The sequence below is a fragment of the Ictalurus punctatus genome, chromosome 15 (assembly GCF_001660625.3).
Source record: "Ictalurus punctatus breed USDA103 chromosome 15, Coco_2.0, whole genome shotgun sequence".
In the NCBI taxonomy this organism is placed as follows: Eukaryota; Metazoa; Chordata; class Actinopteri; order Siluriformes; family Ictaluridae; genus Ictalurus; species Ictalurus punctatus.
Window position 1 is genome coordinate 8423825 of NC_030430.2, and position 26790 is coordinate 8450614.

The window sequence follows — 26790 nt, forward strand, 5'->3', positions numbered from 1 at the left end:
AAGGATTGATGATAAAAAGCTTTAATAACATAAAAAAATTTATTACACAACAAAAAAAAAATTCCAAGTATGAAGTAATGTTTTTGGGCTCACAGCACGGTCAGGAAAGAAAACTAGAGTTTTGGTTTGAAACACTGCAGAGTTTTGAATTATGATTGTCCAAGAGGACATGAAAAGCGATACATTCAGCACACCGTAATGAGATAAAGCTCTTTATGAAGAGAAATAAAGCAGAGTGTTTCTACTCTAAACAAGTAACAAGTCCACATTAAATAATACTCCAGATGTTTCTTCACCAAATAGCTGAACAACATTTAATGTTGTCCTTCTTCGGAGGGATGTTGTGTACAGATTACGATTATATCAGGTCAGAAAATTTTAATACTGAAAATATAATATAGTTACATTATAGTCCCTCAAACACCAACCAAGTGGCACCTTTAAAAAGAGAGAAAAAAGAAGTAAAAGCAAAAATCCAAACCAAACCCAACTTCAAATATGATAGAAAACAATGGAGAAATGAATAAAGTTTACAGGCACTATATTGTCTATATTATACTCCAAACATTTTAGTATTTACATCAACACTGTTACAGTATATAATTTTTACGAGTTTACAGTAAGATCCCAGATCTTTACCTTTTCATTTTTCTTTAAGTTTCTTCAAGTTTGTAATACAATGCGTATATATATATATACACACACAGCGGAATACACAAAGAACTTTGAGATAGACTGAAGTGTGAAACGGTACAAAAAATATTAAAGATGGAAACATTCCAAAAGGACAAAGGTCAAAGGTAAAACATTTACTGTGTCCATCCCTCCAGCTCACATGATCACGGTTTCTGTGTACAAACTGTAATTTTTGAAGCGCTGCTTGGTTCTACAGGCGGGGCTGAGCGAGCGGGATCTAGGCGCGACAGGCGTGGTTACTGTAGTTGTTGGGGTTTGGCTTGCCCACCGGGATGGAGGCCGCTGATTGGTCGGCCGAGCCGGACGAGAGAAACTCCTTCTGGGTGCAGTGGGGGATGAGTCACGGCTCGCCTAGAGCAATATAAAGGACATCATGAGCAAGTGAACGTTTAACTTGCCCTTGAAGGAATTTTCAGTTTTAGCAAATATTGTTTAGTCCCCTCACCTGGTGTGGTGATGGTGTGTTCCTTGGTGATGGTGTAGAGCAATTACCCAGAATCCTCTCTGCCATCTTGAAGTCAGTCTGTAGATTGTCTTTACCCCAGTGGGAGGTCTTGGCACCGACTTTTGCACCCCTGTGTTCCCAGTTCTGAGGTGTTACAGGCACTTCATTGTCCTTGACAGGAGCTTTCTTGGACCCCCAGCTTCCACCAGGCTTCGGCGACTTGGGCACCAATTTGGGCACCAATGTGATTACAATTCCATCCTCATTCAGTGTTTTCCCTTCATTTTCTTGCAACATGGCACCGAATTTCCTCAGGACAGATGGGCTGCCGCACCTCCGGTCCACTAGAGGGCATTTCAGCGCGTCGGAATAGTGTGCAGGGCGAGCGGAGACATGGGGGCTGTGTCTCTGCTTGATTGGCGGTTTACTGACTGATTTCTCAGTGGAGGTGACCTGATCTTTCCAGCTGACATGTCGGACTTGTGCTTCATCCCAAGCTGAGCCTTTATTCTTCCTGTTCAGCACTTCTTCAAATTCTCCCAGAGACACACAGCCAGTCCTGCAACAGAGAGGATACCCCAAACAACTAATCAGAGAAAACAACTGGCTAGCAGGAAATCCCTTATTTATAACTGAGACACACTGTTAAAGGACATGCTCCAATCGGAAGTCAGCTCCCTACATAAGTGGCCTACATAGGGGGAAAATAAAGACTGTCCTATCTGGAAGGTGGCATTTATTTTTACCAAATTTTGAAAGCAGTATTTGTTTTTTCTTGATTTAGGTAATCCCATTCCTTATTATGTATAATATAAATTATATGTATATTATATAATGGTGATCCATTCACAAATATGGTTGACGAAACTCCTCCCACCGATGAATCGTTTAAAAAAAGCGCTTTGTTTGTTTTGTTAATATATGTGTTTGTAGCGTATCAGAAGTTGTTCTGTTCTAATGTCACCTTTGTAGATAACTTATGCAGTTACCACGCTAGCTTCTCTCATGGGTTCTCCTTCAAGCTGTCACGCCCTACATTCAGACTAGCAAGTGACAAAGCGACAGGCGACTGTTGACTGTTCACACATGACTGCTAATGTTTTGGACTTATATTAGTGAAGAGTCATTGTTTAAGACACAAACCTGCCGCTCACTGGCCACTGATGACTTCCCTTCTGATTCTGGATCAAGCTCTGAAAGACAGAGAGAGAAAATGGATAAATCACCAGTCTAAACTAGTGTAAAGACAGAATAAAAGTCCTGGATGCTCACCGTACTTGGAGCTCCATGAGGTTTCTCTCGGCTTTGGCTCAAACCCCCACTTTCTATCCCGAGGTAACTGTCCAGAATGTCTAACATCACATCCTGACCGTTAACAGTGTAGCTCTGAGGACCCGGAAAGACGTTGTTCTGATGATTAACACCAAAACTGCACGTGTCACTGGTGCAATTACTCGGGTGTTTAAAGTTCTTCGGTTGCACTGGGACGCTGTTTATATTTCTACCATGGTAACCGTTGTTAGGGTAACCACTGGTGTTGCTGACAGGAAGTAAGGTGATGTCCAGCTGAGTGTTGGAGTTTGGGTTGTTCTCACTGGTTCCCCTGCGTGCTTCCACCACCTTATATAACTGCAACACACACACACACAGCATAAGTCGAGCCGTCAGACGCTATCAGTAAACACGGCCTGTGTGTGTGTAGCATGTGCATCATTTGTTATAGCGTGTGTGTGTGTGTGTCAGCACCCTAACAGCTGACTCCCTGTGAGTTCAGTAAGATAGTTAACACTGTAACACGTCTGCACACCCGCACTGCTAGCACACTAACACAACGAGGATGTGTATGTACGAGTGTCCATTCCAATGTTATTAAATTTGTTCGTATCCCCTTTCAGTGTGTGTGTGTGTGTGTGTGTGTGTGTGTGTGTGTGTGTGTGTGAATGTGGGCGGAGCTATTCTTACACACATAAACACACTCTAGGACACACGCTATGCCAGCTACAGAGATAGACACACTGTGCTGCCAACTCTTGGGGGTCAAAACCCGTTCAACCAATCAGAAACCCCGTCCCGTCACCACAGAGTAGCAACAACAACAACAACAACAACAACAGGACAGTTCTGTGTAGCGTCTGCAGAACGTGCTCCAGCTCGTTGGCCTGTTTATTAGGTGTTTGTTTATATAAGTGAAGTTTGTGAATTTGTTCTTATTGTTGTTTGGTTGATGTTTGTGAGTATTTGTGCGCTGTGTGTTGCTGTTAATGTGTTAATGTGTAGTTTGGGTTTGTTAGTATGTATTAGTGTTTGATGGATTTCTAAGTGTTGTTTAGCACTACAATTTTTGTTTACTGTTAGTAGCTGTATAGCTAATACCAACTTTATTAGCAGAAATATGTGTTTGTTGATGATTAGTATTTAGTTATGTTGTTTGTTTGTGTATTGTGCATGTAATTGTTGGTATTTATTCAGTGTTTGCTGTTGAGTGGTGTTTGTTAGTTTTGCTTGTGTTTGTTGGAGGGAATTAGGAGCTGATTTCATTTAATTTTTCTAGCCGGTTGTTGAGTGATGTTTGTCTCACCTCTTCAATCTTCCTCTGCACTTCCTGCAGTTGCTCCTCCCACAGCTGCACCTCTGAGTCGAATGAGTCGAACAGGTCTCCGCTCCACACACACACTCCAGGATCTATTCCACAGTGCAGGTCCAGGGCAGCCATCATGTGCTCTGTGTGTGTGTGTTGCACTGATGTGTCGAGATCAGCTGTATATCAGAATGGGAAGTTTCTGAAAGAGAGAAAGACAGTGAAATAGGGAGGGTCAGTACTCTAAACCCCGGGTGGTGTTTATTCTGTGTTCCTTCTGACCGACATGTCAGTGTTTCCTGAGAGAAGGGAGGAAAAGAGAAGAAAGAAGGAAATTTGTAAAGGGGGAAAAGAGTGAAGTTAAGAAAGAGGGGAAAAATGAAACAGAAGGAAGGAAGAAAGGGTAAAGAAGGTAAAGGGTTTAAAAAATTGGAGAGAGACCGTAATGGAGCAAGAAAAGTGGAAGGGTAAAGGAAAAAAAGAAAGAATAAAAAGGACCAGAAAAAAATGTGCAAAAGGGTAATAGAGGACATTATGAACAGGGGGGAAAAAGTTGGAAAAAGGAAAAATATCAGAAAGGAGTAGAGAAAAAGGAAAAGGGAAGATGTAGAAGGAGGAAAATAGGAGGCAGACATCAGGAAAGAGGGAAAGGAAAACCTAAAAATAGGAAATGGGAGAAAGGTCAGAAAGAGTAAAGGAGGAAAAGAGTGGTGGGGAAATGGGAAAAGAGTCAACAGTAATGATGGGAACAAATGGGTTAAAAAGAAACAAAAATAAAGAAATTAGGCAAGGAGGCAAAAGGAGAAAACAATAAAAGAGATGGATGGGGGGAAAATAACGGAGAAAAGGGGGAAAGGGAAAAGAAAGGAAACAAGAATAGGGATAAAAGTGTTTAGAATCAGTATTTAGTATACTATGCTTTATAATGATGTATAAAGTGTATGTTATATACTAGCATTTATATTATACACTACAGCATGTAGTCATTATATATAACTATACATTATATATATAGTGTTTTACAGAAAGTCAGGAAATCAGTATTAAATCTTCTCCCTCTGTGTGAGTGTGTTTAAATAATCGGATACGCTCATCTTCCCAGTCGTGATCTTTCTCAGCTTTTCCTTCACCCGGATCTGATGAGGTCAAAGACAACCGACAGACGAGGACCTCTGACCTGCTTGGAAGGGAATAGAGTCCACTCCTTTCCAAAATACCACCCGAGTGTTATTCCCTAACGTGTGTTTGATTTAAGGGTGTGTATGAGCTGTGGGATCAAGAAATCGGACGCCCGAGTGTCTCCTGGATGGGAACAGCGTGTGATGTAAGAAGTGTGAAATTTTTAGACCGCTGTCACTGGGCTATGGATCAGAAACAGAGGTCCGGAGATCAATTATAATATCAATGTAGTCATATATATATATATATATATATATATATATATATATATATATATATATGGACAGAGTGAGTCAGAGAGCTGCGAAATAAACGTGACTGATTTCGTGACAGAAAATGCTTCAAACATGCCACATCTGTAATGGAATTTTAATACGTTGTTTTCCTTTTCACTTCTTTTTAGTGTCACAAATGGAAAAAATTACTGGCCCATAAAAGCCACATGGTTATTGATTCACATTAATTTGTCAGGTTTTTTAAAATAATTTTTTTAAATATGAGATTTAGATCTATTTTTTGTATGTCATCACGACTGGCCATTTCCTCGTTAGATATACAAACACAACTCGGCTATTTACACAGAGTTAGCGGACTAATATAGCTAGCTAGTCAGGTTGTATTACATTAAAGAGCTAAATGCAACTACGAGAACATTTGCAATTTACAAACAAATATCACGGGCAATCAGGACAGCCAGTAACGCACAAGGGGCGACGTGTAGGGCGGGGAAATATGATGAAACCATATAAATACTGCGATACCTTTTGACAAGATTTTGTTGCGCAACTTTTACGAAATCTCGTCAGTACAATGATAAACTTTATTGATACTGTTACAGTATCTCAACAAGTCGCTAACTCAACATTACAACCTGTTCCTGTATAAACATTCAAGGACCGTAATATATTCTCACATGATATAGCTATATAATATCTCAGTCTGTAGCTACAGAGTAAATATTATACCGAATTTACAGTTCGTACTTCTTACCGGTTGCGAGACGTGAAGCCTGTCTGCGAGCGTGAATCCTACACGTCCTGTATTTGAGAAATTTCTCCTTTTTTCTCTTTTCAGTCCTCTCTATAAAGTCCCCTCGAGCTGAGTTTGAATATATTTTAAGATCAACAGGCCACTTGCTCCTCCTCTCTCCAGATCAGACATTTACCGAATGATGGTACGGCTGAAGCGGGGAAACTTTATAGCTCTTCTTTTATTTCTATTTCCACCGCGGCGTCACTCGGGCCGGTGTGTCATAACAGGAGATTTATTACCACCATGTGAGCGCCTGTCGTCACCGACATCCCCAGGTTCTAATTACAGCAGCACACAGGGCCTGGTTGGACACGAGTGTGTTTACATGGCGGAGTTTTCAGGTGTATTTTTAACGCCGCTGTTGCCTTTGCTGTTGCTGCTCTGGTTTAGGACGCGGCAGATTCCAAGCTCGTGTGAGTTTCTGCACAGGCTGGAGTTTTCCCTCAACAACAGAACCCTAAACACGATCACACACAGGCCATTGGTTCATGCTTGTTTTTATTGTTTATTATTATGGATTTATTTTGAGAGCAGGATTAGAGCAAGTCGATCTGTCTGCAGTCTACACACTCGCTGTGGTTTTAATTTCGAGCTACGCTTGCACGATAGGTGTGTATGCGGTGCGTTTGCATACTGTAGCCACCGTCCACGCTGTTTTTTTCCTACATTCTTGCACACTTTGAATTATATGCACTTGTGTGTATTGTGTAGTTGTTTAGCGGTGTTTGAGCAACCTGAAGTTGATTATTTTCCTATAGTGACACTTCCCAATGGGTGTGAATCCTCTTACATCACATATTTTCCTGACAATTACAATATTTTACTTATTAATGATCAACACTTTTTTATCTGTTTATACTTACAATTAAGGTTGTAGAATGTCCATGAAACGAGTTAGTTCCTGTTGTCGCTTATGTTATAGCAGCCATTCCCTCAACAGCCCTCTATTTATTCTCTCTCTCTTACCATTTGAAGTTAATAAGACAAAAATCGCAGCTTGTCGTGTTTCTGAGAAACCGCAAAGAAGCGTGAACTCGTCTGTCTGAAGATGTCGGAAAACTTAAAAGTTACAGATTTACTGTTACACAGCGCTGACACTGGAGACACCTTCCATACATGTAACATAAACGTCTCATTACAGAAATCCTAAATTTCTAAAGTCGAAATGGATGAAGTGTTTTCCTGTCGTGCATTCACTCACCTCTGGGACCAATCAGACTCTTCGTAAGGTAGCAGCAGGAATTCTGGGAAATCACGTATTAAATCTTGCAGCACTGTGTGTTTGTACACGTGCTTCAATAACGCACGTTGTTACGGCAAATGTAAAGAAAAAAATAGTGAAAACGGTACGATCCTCAATGACAGCAATAGTCCACAAAAGTAATGTAGATAAAATTCGATTTTGCATTCCGGAACAAAATGAAGGCACTCCGTCTTTGTAATTTAAAGTTCCTGTGGCTCTGGTCAGCAAAACGCTCTGGGGAACGTAGTCCGCTGTCCACTCTGGGTGCTGCGGTCCCGGTTTTCCTGAGAGGCGCGCCTCCTGTAATTCTGCATGAACGGAAAACGAGCACAACATCTACATACGAACAAAACAAAAGGACAAAAGGTCTGCTAACGAAAGGATGAGACGGCGAGATCACAGCACGAAAAAGAGGGTGAAAAGAAAAACGAGCTTGAACATGGTGGCGTAGGAAAGCGAGGAGAAGAGCAGTAGGATGAGAATGAGTAAAATGATCGGCTGAAACATCTGGGCAAAGAAAACAACAAAAAACAAAAATAACAACAACAACGGTCAGAATTAAGAAAGAGATGTGCATCAAAAACCACAGAGGGATGCGAGAAAAGACAGGGTCAGGGGAAAGAGAGAAATCGTCAGTGATGGTGAGTTATTTAAAGTAATAGTTCACATGGGAAATTAAGAGAGGCTAAAAGAAGCAGTTAGCATAATGTTTTTAATGCTAATTAAGCCACATCATGTTCATCGTCAACATACTAGAGGATAACTTCAGAAAAAATCTCAATTCGTCCATGCACACACAGTCACACATCAAAACATTCTGTAAAAGCCTCCCTGTTATTGTAGGTAATATCATCCAATCCTAACTTTCATTTTATTAATCGTGACTTTGTGATCATAAAAATGACACTAACATTCTGCATTTGTTCCACATAGTTACTGAATGGTAACATTTTCCCGTCCCTGATTAATGTTGTGGTTCCCATAGCGACAGGTGACCTCACTGTGTTGTGTTTTAGTTTCGGTTTCTATTTCAGCCTCAGTCTCCGCCCTCATCGCCCTCAGTGATCGCTGTATAGCTGCGCCTGTCCCTCGTTTCCTCGTAATGAGTTAATGTATTTATACGCTCTGTGTTTCCATGCTACGTCACCGAAATCTTACTGTGTGCTTGGTGTTATTTCTAAAAAAAATCTGTATTTTTCAGATTTAATTCCTGGTGTTAATGCCGTGCTGTCTGTGGTGCCTGGACCCCTGCTACAGATTTCTGGATTGTTCCCAAAATAAACATCATGCTTTTTTTTTTTACACACTCTGACCAACTGTTAGATGAATAATGTCCCCTAAAACGGTTGTTGGTTTCTTTACAACACATGATCTGCTATGTTGTCATGTTTCTAAGTCTGATTTAATTAGTTTTTTTTCCAGCCCAGAAGTTAGCTCCGCCCACCAGTCAGAACCAAGCTTCCACATCCTCCCCTTTAGCTTAAAAGGCAACTTATGAGGCAAATGTAGTTTAGCAAAGGGGGTGGAGTCAGTTGTGAGAAAGGATGGAGGCGTGTGAATATTTTCATTTCAGTTGTAATTCCCTTCACAGGTAGCAGAGGGCTCTAAAAATGACTGACTGCCACTTTAAATTTTTTTATATAAAATATAAATTCATTTTCCGCAATATCATGCACAAAGTTTTTAAAAACCTTTCACCAGTGGGTGTGCATCTAATGTATCACACACACACACACACACACACACACACAAACGCAAAAACCACACATACACTTACAGACAGCCGCTCTTCCGGATGCGTTTCCTCCCGTTTGGATCCGTCCAGTGTCTCTATAAATCCCATAAACCCCTGCAGCTCGTTTCTGAACTCGTTCATCTGTGTGCCGATGCGCTGGAGCAGCTGCCGTTCACGTGTCCTCACGTCTTCATCATCAGCTCCATCACCATCCTCTCCTCCAGTCTGCTCTCCATCAGCCACAAACTCCTGCGTGTGAGCGATGAGGAGCTCGATGGTGTGCGTCAGACGCTCTGCCTCGGCCCGGATCTCCGTCACGCGCTGGCGCTCGCGAGGTGAACGAGGGAGCGTTGGAGGAGTGGAGCGACGGATGAGGGGATGAGGAGAAACAGACGAGTGCAGGAACTCCTCTGAGTCGCTTTCACCGCCGATGGGGCCTTCACGCTTCTGATGGAGAGGAAGGAGTGATGACGAGGAGGAGTCACTTTGTTTTTCTCTTCCTCCTCGTTCTTCTCTTCCACTTTTTCCTCTTTCTCTTCCACCTCCACCTGCGGTTTCTCCTCTTCCTCGTCCTTCTACTCCTCTATCTCCCTTCTCTTCCTCATGTCCTCCTCCTTCCTGTTCTCCCATTCCTCCTTCTTCTCTTTCTTTCACTGCTTCTTCTGCTCTAGTTCCTTCTTCTAAATTTCCTCCTCCTTTTTCTTGTCCTCCTTCCTCTTCTTCTGTTCTTCCTCTGCTTTCTTTTCCTCCTCCTCCTCCTCCTCTTTCTTCTCTTCTGCCATCATCACTCTGTTTATTAAGTATTACCCTCTTCTCATACTGCAGCTGCATCACTTTTCCGCTCAGCTCGTTCACCTGCAGCCGTGCTGCTTTCAGCTCCTCCTTCAACATCTCCATAGCCTTAGCCCCGTCCTCCGACAATAGAGCTCCTCCCTCAGCCGCGTGCCTCGATGCCTCTTTAAACCGCAGCTTCTTCAGCTCGCTCTTCACTTTCCTGTTCTGCTCCTCCGTGTCTGCCAAAGTCCGCCGCAAAAATTCCGCCTCGTCTTCCACTAGCTGCAACTGCTGCCTCAGTTCAGAAAGCCCTGCCCCTTGATTTACATCAGCCACACCCCCTGTTGCTCCTGGAGACAGTTCTTCTCCTCTCATGTTGTCGAGCTCCGCCCTCAGAGCTCGGTTCTCCAACTCCAGCTCGACGATCTTGCGCCCAAGGATGTTGGCCTCCTCTTCTACCAATCGGAGGCGGAGCCTCAGCTCTGACTGACGGGCGGTGGGGGGGCCCACGGCTTCACCTTTAAACTGGAGGCTGTCGAAGTCACCGTAAAAGGCGCGATACTTCTGCAGCTCCTGCTCCGCGTCATCCTTCTCCTTGTCGAGCTTCGCCATCTTCTTCCTCATGAGCGTCATTTCCTCGTTAATGAAGGACAGCTGGCACTTCAGATCCTCGCTGTCCTCCTGACAACAACAATTATAATATCAAATAACCATAAAATAATAATAATAATAATAATAATGATAATCAAACAATCATTTATTTTATTCATATAACTTGGATTTAAAGTACAACGGAGGAAACGAAACAAGAAGAAGGCTCATGTTTTGTTCTGGTCACAATGACACAAATGTTTTTACTAAAAGTGGAAAACTACTAAAGATGAGTTATTTATTGTATTCATTTCTCTAATAAATATAAAATGATGGATTATCTGGTCATGATGATATCCATATTTTTTTGTACTACGTGTTTAAATGCTGCTTTACTCTTGAATGAGTGAATGAGTGTGTACTCACTTCACTGAGGCTCTGAGTGTTCTTCCTCTCAGTCCTCTGAGCATCTTTACTGCCTCTCCTCTTCTGACACTACACACACACGCAAACACACGCACACATTAAAGCAGTGAAGCTGCACTACAAGTTTAAAGATAAAATGTTCTGTTCAGAAATGCTTATATTCTTAAGTGATAATGTGTGTGTGTGTGTACACCTCTCTGGCTCTCTCCAGCTCGTTCTGCAGTGTCTCTTTGTCGACCTCCAGCTCGATGCGTTTCTCTCTCAGTCTCTCGTTCTCTTCTTCTGTCTTTGTGCGTTTCTCCTCCACGTTCTTCAGCTCATTGTGGAGCCTCACCGACACGTCCTTCGCCACCTGACACAACCCACACACTCGTGAGGCTTACTGCATGTGTGTGTGTATGTGTGGGTGTGTGTGTGTGTGTTACAATCTGAAGGTTTCATTGGTTTGAATGCAGTGCACTATAACCCCTACTGTCACACTAGCAACAACAAAACAACAATTTGCAATTTCAGCAATAGCAACGTTTTCTAAATTCTACAGAGCGCATGGTTCCACGTTTTTCAGCTCCAGACTTTATTTCCTACCTGCAATTAGTTCCTAACCGTGCTTTCATCTTATCCTGTCATTAAATGTATACATAAACGTTAGGAAGAAAAATTAAAGCTTTGGAAGGAAGTGCCCGAGATTGTTGGCGAACATGGTGAGTGTAGATGTAGATGGTACATAGCTAGCTTGATTTGTTATTCTAATCTGAGAACGAAGCCAGAACCAAGCCGATCACGTCGCATGCAAATCACGCAAACAACTTTCACACTGATTGGTGCTTTATTTAATTTGTGTTTAACTACTTAAACACAATGTATAGATACTACTGTCTCTCAAACCCACACAGCTGCTAGTGTAAAGGCAGGGTAATGCCGAAATTATGTAATAGAATGCGCTATCAGAACCTAGCATGGTGGTTTTGTAAATTTGCATACTTGATTCGTCTCACCTTCAGGTCTTGCTCCAGGTTCCTCAGCAGTTCTTCGTCAATCTCTTGGCCTGACGTGTATCGCAGGTGTTTGCGCTCGGCTTTGCGCACGCGGTACTGCAGGATCCTGCAGTTTTTATTAGCTCGCTCGAGCTCTCGTCGCAGCTCATGTAGCCGGCAGGTGTCTTCCTCATAAAACGCATCGTGCATCTCCTCCATCTCCACACGCATCTCCTGAATCTCACTCTGCACAAAACGCAGAACGTGACTAGACTTTGTCATGTGCTGAAATAAACCATAAACCAACAGCTACGAGCCAGGGAAGGCTAACGCGTGCTTCCTCTGAGAAACGTGAAGCCACGCAGTTGCTGTGCTGCTTTACACACTGCTGCTCATGCTGCATCACAGGGCGGTGGAACATGCACAAAGGAAATTTCTTTCCACCCTCTTCCACATACATGAGCTCACAGATGCACATGACTGGCTAGTGGCACTGTGACTGACAGGGGAGAGAGTAATTTAAAATTTAAAATTACAGAGTAGGCCCCTCCCCCTCCCTTTCTAGGATTGCTGAATATGGCTCAAAATAAAAATATGTGTAAATGTATTAAAGTGTAATAAGTAAATCAATAAAATAAAATACAAAACCATGTATATGCAGCTTAACTCCCATTGGTTCCTAACTTTTTGGACATCCTGTGTATTTATCTCAGTCCCTTTTTGCACAAATCAGTAAATCATGATATGCTTACGTGGTGCCACCCCTTAGAGTGGTTTTGCCTCTCCATTGCCACCCTAGGCTCTAAAAATCTCGACACACCACAGAAATATACAACAAAATTTTAAGTGTGTGTGTGTGTGTGTGTGTGTGTGTGTGTGTGTGTGTATGTGTGTGTGTGTGTGTGTGTGTGTGTGAGAGAGAGCAGGAAACGCACTTTGAGAGCTTCATTCTCATCCTGTAAACTCCGGAGCTTCTCGTGCAGCTCTTCATCTCGACCCGATTCCGGTTCCGCCGGTTCGCTTTGCATGTTCCTGCTGTTTGAGTGTTTGGGTTTCTCTCTGTAGCCGGTGTTGTATGTGATGATACCGGATCCACCCATAAACCGGAAGCGCTACCGGGAGGTTGCCAGGTTAGATACAATATCCTTCCTCATGGTAGATTTCAATTCCTCCTTTTAATACTTTAATCTTAAACAGGGATGAATGTTAAATAATTTATGAAATTAATGTAAAAAAATATATATTAAATACAATAACGAATTGCCAATACAATATAAGATATCTATTATTCCGCTGTAGGATTACTGAAGAACAGGGTTGCCAGGTCTATTTTGATCTGTTTTAATTTCAATGCGTTATATCAGAATACACAGGAATTTATTCTTTTTTCTTTTCTTTTTTTAGAGAAATGACAAAATATATTACTTATTTCACAATTAATACAAATTAATATTGATTGCTCGCACTTGGAATAGTTATGACTGTTTATGAATCAGTGGATGTAGATTTAGTAAATTATATGTTTATGTATAAATAAATGTACATATACATTAGAATTGATGTATTTTATTGAAAACTTACAAAAACATTTGGTATCTGGTCAAACAATTATAATAATAATCTCCCATAATGCAGACGATGAAACCGTCCCAATCTGGCAACAACGATCCATCGATTTCAGCACCGTCAGGGTCGGACAGCAGCTTCACAACCACAGTTGCCAGATCCACACTCTTCCAGTAAATAATGGTAAAATAATACGGATTTTTTTCGGCTAGGTTAACAAACCCTCAACATTTCCAATCCTAACACGCCTAATAGATTTCAAATCTAGGTTGGATAGTTAATAGTTAGTGCTTTCTGTTGTTGTTGTTGTTTTGTTGTTGTTTTGCTCTTTAGAGGGTGTTATTTATACACAGACCTGGCAACCCTGTCACAACCCGGAATTAAAGCCAAAAGCGGACATGAATTATTCAAAAAACGCGAATATAAGGCGTTTAATAACATTCATTTAGACAATTTTAACATTTAAATTATGTTCATATACAAGATAATGAAATATTACAGAGTCCCACATTTTAATAATTAAATTACTCTGTCACTTCCGGGGTGTTTGCAGACTACTGATAGGTTGCTATGGTGACCTAGTTTTGAAAGTTAGCATCCAACTAGCAACGTATTTAGGGTTACAAAAAATAATAATAAACGTTTGGTTTCTTTACAAATCCCAAATAGATTATTAAAAACCATATACACTATATATTATATATTATATTTATTATTCAAGGTTGTTTGTATATTTAAATCACCAACGAAAATCACTCGGTTACACACCGCCATTTTCTCTGTCTAGACTACAGTTAGTTATATGGCATATAACAAGTACCAGAAAATTGTAGTTAAGTACACTGAAAATATGTGCTAAAAGATTTTAAAGTTTAAAATGTTTAAACAGGTATGAATACAAGGTTGTTGTTAACTTTTTTTTTAATCTCCTCCAACTGTATGGCTCCAACACTGAGGTGATGGAATATGAGAGGAAATTGCCACTTGAACCAAATGCAAGTCATTTGATGTGATGTGAAGAATGTTAGAAGATTTGTGATATTCTGAGTTGTGGCTGGTGAGATGTCTGACCACTAGAGGGAGCTGTGTATCTGAGAACAGGGCATTAAGGCATATCTTTACTAGAATACATTTAAAACAGATCTTTTGAATATGAAACTAAAACAATGTCAAATGTCCTGCTCACCACCACTGGCTTAATTTTTTGATGCCTTAAATGAAGTTGTCATTTTATTGCTTCATCTTCACTACTTTCAGTCCATACTGCACAGACACTGTTTGGACCAGGGCTCTTCAATCTTATCCTCAAAGGGCGGGCGGGGTGCAGGCTTTCATTCCAGCCAAATTGGAGGTACAATTAATAGATGATTGGAGACCAAGATGAACTGATTAAACAAGTGGAATCAGGTGCTTGGTTGGAATAAAAGTCTGCAGCCACACCGGCCCTTTATGGATAAGATTGAACCCCTGGTTTGGACTGGTGGAGGATGATGGTGTCCTGTTGAAATACAGTGAGACAAAACGGCATTAGTGTTTCCAGGTGAAATAAAAGCCGTTTCTGTTTGGCGAACAGCCGAACAGGTTTAACACTGAGGTGAGTCTGCATTATGGTAAGTGGCCCAGTGGAAAACTGGACAATCCCCAATCCTCTTACTTCACAATCCCTGATCTGTGTGTGTGTGTGTGTGTTTGTGTGTGCGCGCGTGTGTGTGACTAATTTGTCGGCTTCGACCCACTTAACCAACAGAATCCCCTTGCTTGCTATTATAATGAAAAAGATGAAGAGTAATGTTTAACATATCTCCTAAATCAGTTACAAAAAAGATTATTTCTTAAAATTAAATAAGTTTACCTGTCATATAGACGCTTATGTTGCTAAATCAAGTTCTTTCCATTCAACCAGCTCCTACATTTTCATATAACACTTTCAAAAAGTGCAGTATAACTATATAACTGTGCTATATAAGTAGGGTTCTCAACAGCTTCCTTTGCAGGAACAAGGATGAAAGTTTAAAACAAAGAACATTCAACCACTATAGTTTCTGAATAACAAGACAAGCTGTGGTTTTTTTTTTTAAGAAGACAGAGAATAAAGAGAGGGCTGATGAGGGAGCGACGGTTTATAGCTGCTATAACGTAAGCGAGAACAGGAAGTGACTTGATTCACACATGTTCTATAACATCAAATGTAACTAAATATGAATAAAAAGCACAACATACCGTTCTTTAATTTCAAAAATGTAATTATCAAGCTGCTGTGGTATAAGAGAAATAAAACACTTGGGGATGTGCTGTTATAGGAATATAATCAACTTTGGGCCATCACAACACCCTGTTATTGATTATTTTGGTTCAGGAGTGAACAAAACTGTTAAACACACACTATAATACATTGTCAGAACAGTTTACTATAACCTGATTGTCTTTTACCTGGTGTTCAGTGTCCTCACCATGCTTAGTGGACTAAAGACGCTCCTTCACCTCTCCACTGACCCGCTCTCTTTAGTATTAGTAACCTCTCAGCATAAATTGTGTGTGTGTGTGTGTGTGTGTGTGTGTGTGTGTGTGTAAGCTCTTTTGCAGCTAAAGCCAATTTGCTGGACTGCTTAGGTTAGATCTTCCTGAATTGAGGGCCCTAAGTCATACAGCTCTGTCCTCTGTCACCGAGAGAGAGAAGACAAGTTGGAGAGGCAATTCAGAGTAAACACTTCAGTCTCAGACTAAAAAACATCACAATAAATGCTTCCTGAAATAAACGTTAAATATTAAATCTATATATCATGATAATCTGCAAATATTTTCCCACAGTTTATTACAATACAGTAATTTTCTGTAGCACTTATTCAGATCAGATGTGTTATAAGTGGAAACTGGAGTACTGTGAGGTTCCACATGAAGATCAGGTGCCAGAACCTTATTATAAAATGTTAAAGATCATAAAATGTCAAAAACCTGCAGCACTAAGCAATATATAAAAGCAAAATATAAAGGCGATATATAAAAATATGATGCACTGTGTGTGTGTGTGTGTGTGTGTGTGTGTGTGTGTGTGTGTGTGTGTGTGTGTGTGTGTGTGTTACAGTACAATACTGAGTGACGGTATGTTGTGATGAAGTGGAGTTACTGTTAACACCCTGGAGTTGTTTATTTTCCTCTAACAGCATGTCCCTGAGTGTTTTATTCCTCTTACACCACAGCAGTGTACCAACAATTCCAATTTTATATTTATTAAAGAATGAGAGACATTTGCTATTTTCAGCAATCCCATCAAAACAATGGTTAAAAATCATCTTTCTACATTTCCTATATAAATCCATAAAAACGAACACACACGCACACACACACACACACACACACACAAAGCCAAGCTTGCAGAAATAATCTGTGGAAAGCCATACATACATTTTATTTAGATGTTATGTGTTATATAACACCTTTTGTGGGGGAAATTATTTGTAAAAGGACATGAACGAGAAAACTTTGTAAACACTAACAGATGTTTAATGATGAAGATGTTGGCTTTTAGTCACTTGAATTGTCCACAATTTAACCAATAAACATCAAACATCAAATTTATAAATTTTTTTTAGACAGAGCGATTGTTATTGCTTGATTTAAAGTCTAATGCGCCGGAACAAACCCGGCCGTTCACACGCTAGACTGGCCAATATACTGTAAAGAGTTCTCAATCCACAGATCTAAATGCTTACTTTATTTATAATAAAATTACCACTGCCGATAATTACACATTAATAAACATCAGCTTATATGAGGTCAGCAAGCAGAATGTACAATAACCATATAACAGCTCAGAGAAACCGCTCCAGCCAAACACTCCCTAAATCTATCACAGCGTCAACTCCAGTACGATCACACACACTCAGCCTTCACAAGTTGTTATTTACACAAATTATTCTGCCCGGCAAGTTTCCAATTCTCACTGTGCTACGTGATACGATCAAAAACAGTGCTCTGTGATCAGGGAAATATTTCAGTAATTGTACTTTGTGAACATACCCATGTTGTGATTTGGAAGATTTGTACTTTACTGAAACTTGTACTCTTACATGTTCTTTCTCATCAGCAGAGAAGGCGCTTTTGCGAGTGTTGTTTTTTTCTGTAGAACAAAACAGCTAGTAGTAAAGCAGCCTAACACACACACACACACACACACACACACACACACACACACACACACACACACACACACACACACACTGGAATAAACATTAAAGGAAACCATGGTCTCTAATGACACTAAATTATTTAAATATCACATGATGTCTAAGGTTGTGTTTAGACATGAGCGTAGAATCTGATATAAATTCATTTGGTTTATTTTTGTTTTTGATCTCGATGTGTTTCCTGAGATTTAGATAAATAAACGTTTATGTGCTGATGTCATTTCCATATCGCAATTATTCTTCATAACACTTTTTTTCATTATTTACAATAATAAATGAAAAATGGCAGATTAGCATAGAGTTACGGATTGTCTGAGAACAATTACGTTGATCCACGCAGAGTGAATATTGTGATAAATATTAACAAACAGATGATCAGCACATGCCCTGAAATAGATAAATATAAATAAATAAATAAAATGGAATCCAGCGAAATGGCAGCCCTCAATCAGCACTGAACAGTCCGTACAGGATTTCGCGGAGGTTTTTTGCGGAAAACTACTTGAATCTGCGAAATTGCAATCGAACAGAATTGTCCCGCATGGTTTCACAGTCATGTTTGTTGGTAAATGAGACCTTTTAGCTGTACTCTTGTTCGAAGGGGGTTTGGTTGAATGCTCGTTGTGATGACGTCACATAAAATCTGCGGTAATTTAGAAAAATTGCAAGCTCCTCCAAATATTCTGGAGTTTGCTTGATTTTGCGTTCATTTCTGCGATCGCAAAATCACAGAATCCTGGGGGGACTGACTGAATCATTTCTATTTTTCCCCCCCAACAGTTACACACTTAGCATTGTTAGCGGTTTTGTAAACACCATCTAGCCCATCAACAAACAGCCTACACACACACTACTCCCCTTTAAAACCCCCACAATCCCACCGATGCAAAGTTCCCAGCACTCCTCTCTCCTTCCTTCATTCCCTCTTTGTTCGTTCCTTCTTGTGCTTCTTGCCATTCTCCTCTACGTGCTCTACACACCTCGCTGATCCATTCGTCATGGCGGAATCGGTGACACCGTTGGAGGCGCTCTTGGGTGATTTAGAACGCGGCCGGAGGCGGTAGGTCTGGTAGTAGAAGTTGGCAAAGAGGATGATGAAGGTGATGGCATAGGCGATGAGCGCCCACTGCATCCATGCTGGGAACGGGCAGCCGGAGTACAGCGAGTGAGCCGCGTGACCGATAGTGACGTGGAACTGGATCTGTAACACACACGTGTGTGTGATGAGTGCATGATGAGTGTCTGTGATGAATGTGTGATGAATGTGTGTGTGATCAGTGTGGATGAGTGTGGGATGAGTATGGATGAATTTGGATGAGTGTGTAATGAGAGTGTGATGAGTTTGGATGAGAGTGTGCATGAGTGTATGATGAATGTGTGATGAGTGTAGTATACTTTTGAGGAGAATGAGATATGTTTGTAATGACTGTGTGATTTGTGTGTAATGAGGATGTGCTGAGTGAGTGGTGAGTGCGTGGTGAGTGTGTGGTAAGCACGAGGTAAGCGTGTGATGAGTGTGTTTACCATCTGAATGATAGTGAGGTATTTCTTCCACCAAAGGTATTTGTGCATGTGCGGACCAACAGCTGCGAGACCATAGTAGCTGTACATTAGCACGTGGATACCCGAGTTTATAGTCGCACCGAAAAACGCTGTGAGGAAACAAAGTTAAAAACAAAACATGTCAGGTTAACAGGTGTGTAGCATGGCTTTCAGTACATCATGCTGTTTGCTTTTTTAATAAGATTATGATGAGAGTTTCGCACACATCAGAACAAGGGGTGTTCCTGAGATCCACATTAACAGTCTGTGATTGGGCAGAGAAATCCCTGGCCTGAGCTGATTGGCTGATGAACACTGTAGGAAATAAAGAACTAGCCTAAGGTCAGCCACTATATATATATATATATATATATATATATATATATATATATATATATATATATATATATATATATATATATAAAAATTTTTACATTTTCTGAAAAACAAAAGATCTTTTAAAGACAATATATGAAAAATAATCCTAACTGTAAACATGTTTATTTTATGCATGGAAATCAGACAGAACATTGAGCTTGCTTGTTTGTTTGTTTTTCCAAAGACCTCTCCTCTGTAAGCTGTAAACATTGATTATGTAGTAGTATCGTGTAAAACAGCTACAGGAGCCCATAAAATCAGTCCATAACCCACCACTTGCTTGTGAGTGAACATGCAGTTTGCTGTAGATGCATGTTAAACTGTATTGTTGTGAGATGTTCCACTCTGGGACCCCAGGAAAATTTTCAGGTGTTGTGCATTCAGCTACCAAAGCATATGAGTTACAAAGTTTTTAAAAATAGGTTTAGATCATGTGATCGACCAGGTGTTGGGTATCAATGTACATGAGACATCAAAAAACAGGTGACAGTAGCAAGGAAAGTCATTTGAATTGTTTACAAAATGTGCCAACTGTCTGAATTTTGGCCTTTTGGAAACACAAGCCTCTAAATGTAAAGAGTATATAATCTGCCTGTACACTAAGAAGGCATTAGACTGGAGCATCTGCTTCATTTATCCCTCATCTCCTCCTTAAAATACACTCCAGACCTCAAAACACTCCTGCTCCTCTAATGATCATTAATGTTGACCCCCTGTGACCTTTCTACCAACCTGTCTTTCCTCGTCTGCTTCCACATACGACTCCATCTCTCCACTCCACTACTGTGTGTGTGTGTGTGTGTGTGTGTGTGTGTGTGTGTGTGTGTGTGTGTTCTCACACTGGCCTCCGGGGACCCATTTGACGCCAATCCACCAGAGAATGAACATGGTGCAGTGGTGGTAGACGTGCAGGAAGCTGATCTGGTTAAACTTCTTCCTCATGATGAAGAACACTGTGTCTAAAAACTCCACACCTTTAGAGATGTAGTACCACCACAGAGCTGATGCTATCTACACACATACACACACACACACACAATATAAGTTTTCTGAACAGTTTTGGTGAAATATAAGACCTGAAAATGATATCTGTCGTTATGCTGAAGTCATTTTTACAGGTCACAGGACCAATATTTGGTCACTGTGGCAACTCAGCAACCAATCTATCCCCAATATTTGGTGTTTAGATTAACCCCTATTCAGACAGGATAAGTTTTCCATGTGGAGGTGTGCAAAGTAATTATTCCCAGTGTATCTCTGGGATTTTATTCTGAATACATCACGTCAGTCATTTTTTACAGACTGTGTGTGCACCCTGTCTGAAGCACTCACACTCGCAAAGGGCATGTGCTTCAGATGCACTTGTGATGACCTCGAAGAGATTTTCCGAGGACATGTTAGAATGACGCACAGTGTATGTATCAGTGCCATGTCAGATGTCCTTGTGTGTGTAATGTGTGACTGTAATACAGCGCCCCCTCCTGGCCATGGTTTATTTAATCACCACACTCTCACCAAGAAGATTCAGTTCCCTTCACATTCCTTTCAAGTGAAATAACCTACTGATTTGGTGTGTGTGTGTGTGTATAATGTGTTTCTCACCCTAACTTCGTTGCCGTCATTGGAGTAGTTGACGGGCTGGCAGAGGTAGCTGTATCCCGCCGCTCTGGAACCCAACAGCAGCTGCAGAGAGAGCGAGAGAAAGAGGGAGAGAGAGAGAGAGAGAGATAGCAGAACCTAACTTTGATGCTTCTAATAGTATAAGTGTTTGGTAACTGATGAAAAGACTCAGATATGAAGGAGGATAGAGAGATGGAGATGGATGCCTGAATGGAAGGCTAAGAGATAAAAGATGGAGGAATAAATGGATGGATGAACAGATGGATAAATGTGAGATTTTGAATGGAAGACTGTGATGGAGGTATGGATAGATAGCTCAGAGATATGGTTGGAGGGCTGAGGAGAGGGATGGGTGTCAGATGATAGTGAATGAGTGAGGGGAATGAGTGAGGGATTGGACTGAGGGGTGAATGTATGGATGGATGGATGGATGAATGGAGTAATATATAGAGGTGTGATGGAATGATGGATGGGCGGACAGACGATCAAAAGGATTTACGGGTGAAGGAATGGACTGATGGACAGGTAGATGGATAGAGGGATGGATGAACAGGTGGTTGAATGGACAGATGGATGGATAGACGAAGGACTGATGGATAGATGGATGGACAGACAGACGGACGTAGGACTGGATGGATGAAGAGTGATGGAAGACAGCGCACCTCTTTGCAGATGTAGAAGTTGAGCAGCACCATACTGAAGTTGTAGATGATGAGAGTTTTGCGCAGTTTGAAAGCGTCCCGGTGCTGCATGTAGCGAGGCCCCGCCCACAGGAAGAGCAAATACAGCACGCTAAAGCCCAGTGTTGGGAGGGGTGATGACATCATCGGCCATTGCTCCACCCGCTTGTCTAAGACAAACACACACACACAATCTCAAACTAAGTAGGGGAGACAGACAGACAGACAGACAGACAGACAGACACTTACCTGCTATGGTAAGGCTCCATTTGTAAAACTCTGCTGTGTCATTGATGAGGTGAAGCACCGTTTCCATGGCAACACTCTATTTTATTATTCTATAATTATGAAAAAGAGAAAACAGAAAAGAATAAAGCGATGAGGTGGAGTGATGAAGTGGAGTTACTGTTACCACCACAAAGTGATGTTCCTCTTACACCACAGAGCATCCGTTTATCATCTGTTATTATTGTTGTGTTCTGGTTTACGTTATAGCAGCTATAAACACTCGTTCCCTCACCAGCCTCTCTTCATTCTCTCTCTTCATTCTCTCTCATTATTCTCTCTCTTTATTCTCTCTCTCTCTATTCGCTCTCACTATTCTATCTCTTTATTATCTCTCTTCATTCTCTCTCTTTATTCTCTCTCTTTATTCTCTCTCTCTCTCTATTCGCTCTCACTATTCTATCTCTTCATTCTCTCTCTTCATTCTCTCTCTTTATTTTCTCTCTTTATTCTCTCTCTTTATTCTCTCTCTTCAGGTTAATAAGACAAAAAAAATCACAGCTTGTCATTTTACTGAGAAACCACAAAGAAGCATAAACTTAAAGCCAAAAAAAAACTTCAAGTAAAAAAAAACCCATTTGTTTTGGCCAGACTTGGGTTCATGGGTCACCTCGGTTCATGTACAACCATAATTTACATATTAGAACTCATAGGCTTCATTGTGTGTGTGTGTGTGTGTGTGTGTGTGTGTGTGTGTGTTACAGCACAGAGTGAAAATGGATTAAACCTCCAGACTATAGGAACTTGTTCACACTCCGGCCCCAAAGCCCTGCGCTGTGTGTGTCAGCAGCTTTCACACACACTTGTCACTGGACCTTAATTCCATCTGATCTAAGAGCTTAGAGGACGAGTGTGACACGACCCACATCTCTCTCACACACACACACACACACACACTGAGGAGTGTTCATTAAAACGTATTTACATAACTTAACCATTTCTGTATGACATATCAGTCCATCCACCAGTGGAAAAGGTGAAGTGAACAGAACATCGGTTTTATTCCACTGAACAATTTCTCTACAAACATTCTACAGTTTAAGGTTTTTTATATTACACAACTTTTTCATAGGATTCACAAACTTTTTGTACTCTTAACTGTTCACCGTAACACATATGTAATCGGCTGTGATCATACATGTACTCTATCACACACACACACACACACACACACGCACACTCTATCTATCTATCTATCTAGATAGATAGATAGATAGCAAAATGTATTTTTCTCGTTTTCTGGATTGTAAAAGTGCCAATAAACACAAAGTTTAATGCATATATATATATATATATATATATATATATATATATATATATATATATATATATATATACACACATATACATACATACATAATATACATATATATGCATGTATGCGTGTGTGCGTGTGGGTGTTAGAGCAGGTGGTCACTCAAGTCTACAGGAAATTGAACATAATCTTTATGCACAGTGTAAATATTACCTCTTGGCTGCAGGTCAGTAACTTTACACCGGCATCCGGTGCAGCGGAACCTCGCGAGCGCTCTCTCTCTCTCCCTCTCCTTAAATATCTCCGAGTGCCAAAGCGCGCGGTAACATCAAAGTGCACAACCTCCGAAGCTAAACTAAAAACATTCACACCGCCTGTGATTGTTGTAATGTTTGTTTCTTTAGCTTTACCCTTGACACGGTCACATGCCCTCCGCGCGCCTCCGTTCGCTCCTGCGCCCGAACCGCTCCGTGCAACTCAGCAGCTCGAGCGCGGGGGCGGAGTCTATTCCCCCATCTGCCCTACACAGGGGTCACGGGTAGAAGAGAGCTCAGGGTGTGTATGAAACTGAAGAGCTGCTGAACTTGCACCCTAACTGCCTTCTAATGAGTCTGATGTGGCTGCGTCCCAAACGGACACGGTTATATCACTGTAACTGAAATATCAGGGTTTTCTTCACATCTGTTTACATGTGGCTGATGTTCCAGGAAGAACACTAACGAGTCATGAATATTAGGTCCGGTGTCCTCGGGAAATGGCACAATGTCGTCACTGGGACACTTAAATAAAGTGATATTACTGACTCTTACTGATGGAAGTGGCGTATAAACACGGAATTCTCCGTGAGTCTGAGGGAGCCACGTTCCAGCACTGAACAGACCCCATTTCCTAAAACATGCCTCTGAAAAGACACAAAACAGACTCGCACAAACTCCACCCACTTCCAAACTAATAAACCCCAAAACATTTACTCAGATAGAAAAGGGAACAGAAGCCACACACCAAAAGCACACAGACAAACCATGTTAAGTCACAAAGTACAAATTTTTAAATCTCTGAACTTCTTTTCCCCCCCAATAATTTATCATGTTATTATCATGTACATAACACTAAACAACAACAACAACACAACCACAACAACAACAACAGCTCTGAAACACTCGTTATGATTTCAAGGCCACTTTAAAGTAGTCTGATTTGAGACGCACCCTTTGAGGCATCAAAGCGTTACCGCGTTGCCTGGATACTGAAAAGCTGTCATTAAAGCCACCTGTTAGGCTCAGTCATGCTAGCATTAGTGACTGTGTGTAACTATGTATTAGGTTATTGAGTCTTTAACTAAACAGCAGTCGAGATAAAACTACATTTTTAATATCATATGATGTAATTAAAAAGAATTAAACAGTGAGGTGGAGTGATGAAGCACAGTTACTGTCTTAAACTTCATAAAATAAAGTTACATTCATATACAAACAGTTTACAGGGTCTTAGTGTTTTAATCATAAACTCGGATTTCATTTTCTTTAACTCATTTAACAGTACAATCTGTCTTATTATGTGTTAACTTTCTAAACTAGTTTATAAAGTTAACACAATAGAAACCATTACAGAAGTTCTAATGGTTTCCATTACAATTACAATTACAAACCATGTGCTAAACATTAAAACCATTACCGTTATTGGTCCTTAATGGTATCCAATACACATAACATGCCACCAATAGAAGGCAACAAATTACCAGTAGAGCTCCACAGGGACCATTACAGTTTCCATTAAAACCAATACAATTCACATTATAACCATTAAAACCATTACAAATTCAATGATGGTTTCTGTTGTTGTTGTTTTTCAGCAGGGTTATTTGAAAAATTTCAATACCTAACTCACGCTGGCCATTTTTTATTGCAAATCTGTTTTATTGGTGTTATTTTTTTTTCTTATAAATAATAATAAACATAATGATATTTTACTGCTTACTTACTTTTTATTTTCTTTCTATGTTTTTTAACTTCTGTCATTGAAACTAAAGAACAAACGAAAAATGCAGCCTGATGCGCTTCGGACTCTGACCACACGGGGGCAGCAGAGGATTAATAATAATTTTAATATTTACCACTGCTTTTTCTTGTGTTAATTGCTCTGACTGTTCTTGTTGTTGTTGTTGATGTTGTTGTTGTTGTTGTTGTTGTCATTTGCCCGCCGCTGCCCTGTGTGAGAGGAGTTTGCATGTTCTCCTCCGGGTTTCCTCTGGATACTCCGGTTTCCTCCCCTAGTCCAAAGACATGCATGGTAGGCTGATTGGCATGTCCAAAGTGTCCATAGTGTGTGGATGTGTGTGTGATTGTGTCCTGTGATGGATTGGCACCCCATCCACCCCACCTTGTGAGTGAATGGGAACAGTGGGAATGAGTGATTGTGAACAGTGGTGATGAGTGATTGTGAACAGTGGTGATGAGTGATTGTGATTGGGAACAGTGGTGATGAGTGATTGGGAACAGTGGGAATAAGTGATTTGGAACATTGGGGATAAGTGATTGGGAACAGTGGTGATGAGTGATTGGGAACAGTGGGGATGAGTGATTGACTTTACACACTGATGGTGAATGGGGTGAACCTTTTCTCTCTGTCTGCATCCCAGCAGCTGTGATGTGAGCTGGAGAGCCGTATCGAGTGCAGGACTGTTGCTTACATCTGTTAGTTGCTAGATTTGTCACTGGTCTCTTTTTTAAATCACTAAAGGGTTTTAAAAAGTCGCCAAATCCAGCGACAAAGTCACAAAGTTGACAACACTTTGAACTTATTCCATTAATTAAAAAGAAACTTGTGGAAGGTTGTTGCCATGCCAACCATTATTGTTATGTAATCCTGAGGAGGTGTGCTGACCTTTCTGTCTCATGTAAACCGATCTGAACCTGACTCTGTGTTAGTCCATTTAATCATCCCTCTTTTAGAAAAACTGTGTCCTTCACATTTTTACTCTCTCACTTGCTCACTTTACTTTGTTCCAGAGTAGAATGATAAATCCATTCTCATATTGCTCTGTGTGTGTGTGTGTGTGTGTGTGTGTGTGTGTGTGTGTGTGTGTGTGTGTGGGTGTGGGCGTGTGTGTGTGGGCGTGTGTATAAACTTGTTCCTGGAAGAACCCAGAGTTTAATAGAGAACATATCTATAAAAAAAAAACAGCATCTTGAAGACTGAGGAGCTATTAAAACAAATCTGAGACAAAGTACTGAAAAAGAGTTTGGTTCTTAAAAATAATATCTCAAACTTTGAACATTCTGCAGAGGGACATTAAATCCATTGTTAAAAAATCCGAAGAATAAACTGCACAACCGTGACTCTGACTGGAGGAACCCATCCACCAAAAGTCAGTGATTGGGTAAAGAGGAGATTGGACAGAGAAGCAAACAAGAGGGCATGCGGAATGTTCAGTGTGATGCTACCACCACCATGCTTTACCGTGCATGGTGTTCTCGGGGTAATGTTGGTTTTCCATGTGGCGATAGTCTTCTGTCTGAGCCATGGCTGTCTCCAGCTCCTGTACAGTTCACCAGGGGATGAATACTTGTTTTAATAATTGTTTTAACAATAACAGTTTTACAAACTG

General features: G+C 40.8%; 3 protein-coding genes across 5 annotated transcripts; all 3 read right to left on the bottom strand.

Moving 5' to 3' along the window:
• Window positions 1-5: 5 nt before the first annotated feature.
• LOC108275515 (uncharacterized) lies at window positions 6-7221 on the bottom strand. 2 transcript variants are annotated; one of them, XM_017486378.3, is made up of 6 exons: window positions 7132-7221; window positions 3720-3921; window positions 2414-2770; window positions 2285-2334; window positions 1142-1700; window positions 6-1047 (listed from the first exon to the last, which is right to left on the bottom strand). In XM_017486378.3, exons 2-6 carry the CDS (start codon window positions 3855-3857, stop codon window positions 832-834), a joined length of 1320 nt encoding a protein of 439 aa, XP_017341867.1. In that variant the 5' UTR covers window positions 3858-3921; window positions 7132-7221; the 3' UTR covers window positions 6-831. The 2 variants fall into 2 exon arrangements, with proteins under 2 accessions (XP_017341867.1, XP_017341866.1); XM_017486377.3 differs by lacking the exon at window positions 7132-7221 and adding an exon at window positions 5889-6127.
• Window positions 7222-7348: 127 nt separating this feature from the next.
• Window positions 7349-12758, bottom strand: LOC108275603 (protein SOGA3). The gene is made up of 6 exons (XM_047160447.2): window positions 12609-12758; window positions 11695-11919; window positions 10893-11051; window positions 10700-10768; window positions 8951-10363; window positions 7349-7481 (listed from the first exon to the last, which is right to left on the bottom strand). The coding sequence occupies exons 1-6, from the start codon at window positions 12699-12701 to the stop codon at window positions 7395-7397; spliced, it is 2046 nt and encodes a 681-aa protein (XP_047016403.2). The 5' UTR covers window positions 12702-12758; the 3' UTR covers window positions 7349-7394.
• Window positions 12759-13244: 486 nt separating this feature from the next.
• On the bottom strand, window positions 13245-23716 carry elovl4b (ELOVL fatty acid elongase 4b). 2 transcript variants are annotated; one of them, XM_017486447.3, is made up of 7 exons: window positions 23594-23707; window positions 21893-21981; window positions 21626-21813; window positions 20946-21026; window positions 20183-20354; window positions 18948-19075; window positions 13245-18624 (listed from the first exon to the last, which is right to left on the bottom strand). In XM_017486447.3, the coding sequence occupies exons 2-7, from the start codon at window positions 21957-21959 to the stop codon at window positions 18340-18342; spliced, it is 921 nt and encodes a 306-aa protein (XP_017341936.1). In that variant the 5' UTR covers window positions 21960-21981; window positions 23594-23707; the 3' UTR covers window positions 13245-18339. The 2 variants fall into 2 exon arrangements, with proteins under 2 accessions (XP_017341936.1, XP_017341935.1); XM_017486446.3 differs by having other exon boundaries at window positions 13246-18624; window positions 23397-23716.
• Between the last annotated feature and the right edge of the window lie 3074 nt (window positions 23717-26790).

What these genes read in the sequence shown, in the direction of transcription:
- LOC108275515 (XM_017486378.3), bottom strand. Translation starts at nt 3,857, where the DNA reads ATGATGGCTGCCCTGGACCTGCACTGTGGAATAGATCCTGGAGTGTGT. An exon ending in CAGTGGCCAGTGAGCGGCAG is followed by an intron (nt 1,701 to 2,284) that starts GTTTGTGTCTTA and finishes TCTCTGTTGCAG; the next exon opens with GACTGGCTGTGTGTCTCTGG. An exon ending in ACACACCATCACCACACCAG is followed by an intron (nt 1,048 to 1,141) that starts GTGAGGGGACTA and finishes ATATTGCTCTAG; the next exon opens with GCGAGCCGTGACTCATCCCC.
- LOC108275603 (XM_047160447.2), bottom strand. Translation starts at nt 12,701, where the DNA reads ATGCAAAGCGAACCGGCGGAACCGGAATCGGGTCGAGATGAAGAGCTG. An exon ending in ATGAGAATGAAGCTCTCAAA is followed by an intron (nt 11,920 to 12,608) that starts GTGCGTTTCCTG and finishes CGTTTTGTGCAG; the next exon opens with AGTGAGATTCAGGAGATGCG. An exon ending in ATCCGGAAGAGCGGCTGTCT is followed by an intron (nt 7,482 to 8,950) that starts GTAAGTGTATGT and finishes CCGTTCATGCAG; the next exon opens with AATTACAGGAGGCGCGCCTC.
- elovl4b (XM_017486447.3), bottom strand. Translation starts at nt 21,959, where the DNA reads ATGGAAACGGTGCTTCACCTCATCAATGACACAGCAGAGTTTTACAAA. An exon ending in ATGGAGCCTTACCATAGCAG is followed by an intron (nt 21,814 to 21,892) that starts GTAAGTGTCTGT and finishes TGTTTGTCTTAG; the next exon opens with ACAAGCGGGTGGAGCAATGG. An exon ending in ATGACGGCAACGAAGTTAGG is followed by an intron (nt 20,355 to 20,945) that starts GTGAGAAACACA and finishes GTATGTGTGTAG; the next exon opens with ATAGCATCAGCTCTGTGGTG.